A 5,119-nucleotide genomic window follows, 5' to 3' on the forward strand; every position below is an offset into this window, starting at 1 on the left:
TAAGAGACAGCGGCGGGGCTGTCGCGATCGGCGTGAGGTTCCCGGCTGCCATCCACGTGCGCGGCCCGGCAGGGCTGTCACGATAGCAGTGGAGTCCCCAAGGCCAGCCCCGGCGGGCCTGTCACGATACGAGTGGGGGTGTCGCGACGGGAGCGGGTCCCCGGGGCCAGTCCTGGCAGGACTGTTGTGACAGGAGGGGGGTCTCTGAGGCCAGCCCCGGCAGGGCTGTCACGACAGGAGCGGGGTCCCCGTGCCCCCAGGTGAGGCCCCGGCCCGCGCATCCCCCCCGGCCCCACAGGCCTCAGGTCCCTGCCAGGCCCCTGCCGGAGGGTCCCCAGAGCCGCCCGCCCGCTCTCCTGCCTGGCGGCGGGGCCGGGATGGAGGCGGACGGAGCCCTCGACCCCGCGGCGCTGGAGCGGGAGCTGCGGGCGGCGGTGGCGGCCGACGAGAGGCGGGAGAGGGAGAACGAGGCCAAGCTGCGGGCCGTGCGCCAGCGCGTCCCCTCCTACGAGGAGTTCAGGTCCGACGGGGATGCCCGGGGCGGGGCGGGGGCTTCAGGTGCTTCCCCACCCCAAAGGGCTTCGTCCACAGCGAAGCCTTGCTTGGTGCTGGGGGCTCCAGCCTCACGGGGGGGGTTTGGAGCTCTTTATTTTGGAGCTCCGGCTCTGGGACCCTGGTGGGTTTTGAGCTCAGACTTTGCTCTGAGAGGGGGTTGACCTGATTATCTGTGCTTTCTGCTCGGGGTGACCACGAGCTTGGCTTGGCGGGGCAGCAAACCCAGCTTTAGGATTCCCAAAAAGGCCACAGCCCTGTGGCACAGGGTCCGGGTGGGACAGAAATTCAGCCTTGTTTAGGATTTTCCCCCCTAAAATCATCAGGCTGACGTGTGTGGGGTGAGATCTCGGCTGTTCCTGCCCCGAACAGCCACCTCCAGGGGAGGTCCTCACGGGGGCCAAGCTGTGGAGCAGCAGTGGGACCCACGCTGTCCCCTTCCCGCCACGCTGTCGTCCTCTCTCCCCGTTCCCAGGCACAACACCCACCCCCCAAGCCCCGCCGGCCTGCCCGGCCATCCCTCTCCTCCCCGCACGCCCCGTGCCATGGCGGAGCTGCAGCAGAGGGTGACGCCTGTCCCCGCACACCCCGCCCGGCATGTTCGTGCTCCCAAACCCATCAGTGCTTTGTCCAAGTGGTTTGGGAGCTGGTTTGTGGCCCAGGGATGGCAGGGATGCCTCGCAGAAGCAGCGCAGGGCACTCCCAACACCCACCCAAGTCCTGGATCCACCTCTAGATCCGCCTGGGGAAGTCCCTGTCCCTCAACATCCACAGACAGGTTTGTGGGTGGATCCTACAAAGGACTTTGGTAAACACATACGGGACTAAATCAATTCCATCCATGGCTTCATCTCTGGCTGCACTCAGTCATATCGTCTGATCCCTGAAAGGCAGAAAATCACCTTAAAATGCTTTTTTCTCCCCCAGCTTTCTTGCCAGTCCCTATAAAGGAATCTTTGAGTGATTTTAAGCTGTTTTATCAGTGTATTGGTAACAGTAGAAGTAATCTGAGGGAGGGAACGGAGCAGCTTCTCTCTGTGGGTGCAGTGTCTTCACTCGTGTAGTCACACTAGCACAGGAGCAGAGAGCTGGACCCCTTCAGAGATCTCCTGCCCGTTACTGGGATGACCAACTGCAGGGATTCATCCCATGGGATGAGAGGAACCACCTGAGCCACCGACTCTGGGCTGCTGTAGTTCGTTGCAGATGTCAGTGTAATAAGATGCCCAATTCAAGTGAATCCACAAAACGTACCTGCCCAGCACACTGCAAGCTGCCAAACGGTCCCTGGCTGCTGTAAGAATTTAGGGTCTTTCCTCTGGAAGTCCCAAAGCCGCAGAAACTTCAGTGTACCGTAAGAAAAAGGCAGGAGGACCCAAGATCCTGCCAGTTCTCGAGGCTCTGGCTCTAGAGGAACTGTTTGTGGAAATGCCCAGCTCCTGGGAAGCGAGCCAGTCCCCGTGCTGGGGAGGAACCATGGTGCTTGCAGCCTACGGGGAAATTCCTGCCCCGTTGGTCCTGATGACTGGATTAACACTGAGTTTGTGAGGAGGATGTGCCTGTCAAGTGTCCCCTGCCTGAAAAATCTTCTGTTTTCCTCTGACCCATCTCTGATGCTTCATGATCTCATTCGAATCCCCATCTTGTTTGATAGAATCACAGAATCACAGACTGGTTTGGGTTGGAAGGGAACTTAAAGCCCATCTAGTCCCACCCCCTGCCCCGGGCAGGGACACCTTCCACTAGCCCAGGTTGCCCAAAGCCCCGTCCAACCTGGCCTTGAACCCTGCCAGGGAGGGGGCAGCCACAGCTTCTCTGGGCAGCCTGTGCCAGGGCCTCACCCCCCTCACAGGGAAGAATTTCTTCCTTCCGTCCAGTGTAAACCTGCCCTCTGTCAGTTAAAAGCCGTTGCCCCTTGTCCTGTCACTGCAGGCCCTGGTGAAAAGTCTTTCTCCGACTTTCCTACAAGCCTCTTTCTATACATTGAAAGGCCTCAGTAAGGTCTCCCCGAGCCTCCTCCTCTCCAGGCTGAGCACCCCCAGCTCTCAGCCTCTCCCCACAGCAGCGCTGTCCCAGCCCTCAGACCATTCCCGTGGCCTCCCCTGGCCCCGCTCCCACAGGTCCATGTCTGTCCTGTGCTGGGGACCCCAGAGCTGGACGCAGGGCTCCAGGGGGGTCTCACAAGAGCGGAGCAGACGGGCAGCATCCCCTCGCCTGACCTGCTGGCCACACTGCTGCTCTGGGTGAAGCCCAGGACACGGTTGGCTTTCTGGGCTGCAGGCACACATTGCCAGGTCATGGTCAATCTTTCAGCCACCAGTACCCCCAAGTCCTTCTCTGCAGCGCTGCTCCCAGTCCCTCCATCCCTGAGTCTGTTCTGATAGTGGGGATTGCCCCAGCCCAGGCCCAGGACCTTGCGCTTGGCCTTGTTGAAGTTGATGAGGTTCACATAGGTCCACTCCTTCAGCCTGTCCAGGTCCCTCTGCATGATACATACGGCCTAAACTCAGAAATTGCCTCAGAGAAGCAGCTAAAGCCCCACATTATTTGATGTTGCCAAGTATCCCATCCCCTTGTTGCCTGCAGGAACATCGTGCTGGCATCACACCTGAAGCCTCTAGAGAAAAAGGACAAGATGGGTAAGAGGAAGAATGTGCTGTGGAATCCCTGTGCAGTCCGTGCCAAGGCCCCGCAAGCCAGCGACGTGGAAATACCCCAGGTGAGGGACACACTTCCTGTGACTTTGTCCACGTATCAAAATTGCTCCAGAATAATTTGGGGATTATTTTAAAGTGCGAGAGTTCTTCCTAAATATCGCTACCTGTGACAAGCCCTCAAAGGCCCCAAGCACGTGGGTGTTTGGATAACCACAGGGGTCACTCCTGGCCCCTACTTTGCAGCTGACAAGAGCTTGCATCAGCTGCTCCAAGAAGAATTTGCTCCAGCCCTGGGGAATCTAAGACCAGCTGCACAGTGTCAGACCAGAGCTCCCAGTACCCCACCTCTGCTGGTGGCCAGTACCACATTCTTGGGGAAGAGTGCCCTCCCTCGACCGCACTCTTCCAGCTGGCTGCAGTTAGAGACAGAGAGCCCGGGCCGTGCATCTGGGTCATCATCACATTTAACCGCCACAGACCGCAGAGCTGTGAGCGTGGCCAGTTCTCTCTCGCCCCATGGTTTAGTTCTGCATCATATGGAAAAGTGCTGATTTGTTTTAAACCTGCTGCCTGATGAGTTCACTGGATGCTCCTTAGTTCTTCAGCTGTGGGAAACAGTTACTAAACATTTTCTACCCAGGTCATTCGTGGTTTGAGTGGCATCGCTCCTGCCCCCTCCAGTGGACTCTGCCCACGCTGCGGAGTCCTGGCCGATCTCCAGGAGACCCCTTCCCGAGCAGTGATGGTGGGTCCAGGCTGGGCAGCATGTCTGGTTCTGGTCAGGGTTGGGGTTACTCCACTACTGCTCTGTGTTCATCTGCACCAGGTTTCATGTCTCATCCATTCTTCCCTTATTTTCCCCCAAAGTTCTCTGGTTTCTCGGGGGCTTGAGGAACCTGGAATTTCTTGTCTTTATGTTTTGCCACCTCACAAGCTTTCTGCAATCCTTTGTGACATCCACAGGTTGTTTGGGGCTGGGGGAGGATACAAATTTTCAAGTGGGAACGAACCAAAATGAACTGGATTACTATTTTTTCTTTCAGGAACTGGATCAACTGCCCAGAACCTCTGCCGAATTTTACAGAGATTGGCGCAGATGCTTAAAAGGCGGAAGAGAAAAATACCAGTTTTTGCTTGAACTTGGAGGGGAGACCTTGGGCAGAATTTTTCAGGCTGACTTGGGCTTTGGCCTCCTGGGTGAATTCCTTACGGTGCTGGCAGAGAACATCTGTCAGGAAGACAGAGATGCCGTCGTTCAGATCTTGCAGAGCCTTTCGGGCACCAAGCGCTTCGGGTTAAACGTGGATCTTCTGAGCGAGTCGGAGAAGGAGAGCAGCAGGGATTTGCTGAGGAAGCTGCGGAACATGAGTGGGGGTTACGGCACCGCTGGCCAGCCCAGCAGCCCAGCTGGCTGTGGAGCAGAGAGGGAAGCCCCCCTCATGGACAGCAGCTTGCAAAGGGAAGCCGAGGAGGACAGGAGAGTGACGGAGCTGAGGAAATGTTACCGGGTCACCTGAAGGAGCAGAAGCACCAGGGTGGTGCAGAGACAGAGTGGAAAAGAGGCTCAAAGCTTGGCTTTGGCATCATTGTGTGAAACGGAGCAATGGGCTATTTCTGGAGCATTGCTGTACATTTCCCTGCTCCTGGGAGCCACCCAGAGCAATAGTTCTGCACAAATAAAGGTCAGTTACCGAGAGGACTGTGCTGTGATCTCTGGGGCAGGGTGTCCTCACAGAACTCTGTGAGAATCTCTTAGATGAGGAGAACACCCAAGGGAAAGCGATGATTGGCTGGTATTTTGAAGGAGAAACCAGACCCCAAATTATCCCTTCCCTTTGTCATCACTGACCGTTGTCACTGAGGGGATTTACGAAATGTAACCAGTGACACTTGGTGTGTATCCGTGCAGC

The 5,119-nt window shown here is 57.2% G+C and overlaps 1 protein-coding gene across 1 annotated transcript; it reads left to right on the plus strand.

The window, feature by feature from the left end:
* Window positions 1-16: 16 nt before the first annotated feature.
* CCDC103 (coiled-coil domain containing 103) lies at window positions 17-5,113 on the plus strand. The gene is made up of 4 exons (XM_026864754.1): window positions 17-248; window positions 324-520; window positions 3,139-3,271; window positions 4,253-5,113. Exons 2-4 carry the CDS (start codon window positions 378-380, stop codon window positions 4,724-4,726), a joined length of 750 nt encoding a protein of 249 aa, XP_026720555.1. The 5' UTR covers window positions 17-248; window positions 324-377; the 3' UTR covers window positions 4,727-5,113.
* Window positions 5,114-5,119: the final 6 nt, after the last annotated feature.

The sequence above is a fragment of the Athene cunicularia genome, assembly GCF_003259725.1.
Source record: "Athene cunicularia isolate RWA chromosome 27 unlocalized genomic scaffold, athCun1 chr27_part1, whole genome shotgun sequence".
Classification (NCBI taxonomy): Eukaryota; Metazoa; Chordata; class Aves; order Strigiformes; family Strigidae; genus Athene; species Athene cunicularia.

Bases quoted from the DNA above. Each gene is read 5' to 3' on its own strand.
- CCDC103 (XM_026864754.1), top strand. From the start codon at position 378: ATGGAGGCGGACGGAGCCCTCGACCCCGCGGCGCTGGAGCGGGAGCTG. The intron at 521-3,138 runs GTCCGACGGGGA...TGTTGCCTGCAG, and splicing joins CCCTCCTACGAGGAGTTCAG to GAACATCGTGCTGGCATCAC. The intron at 3,272-4,252 runs GTGAGGGACACA...TTTTTCTTTCAG, and splicing joins GCGACGTGGAAATACCCCAG to GAACTGGATCAACTGCCCAG.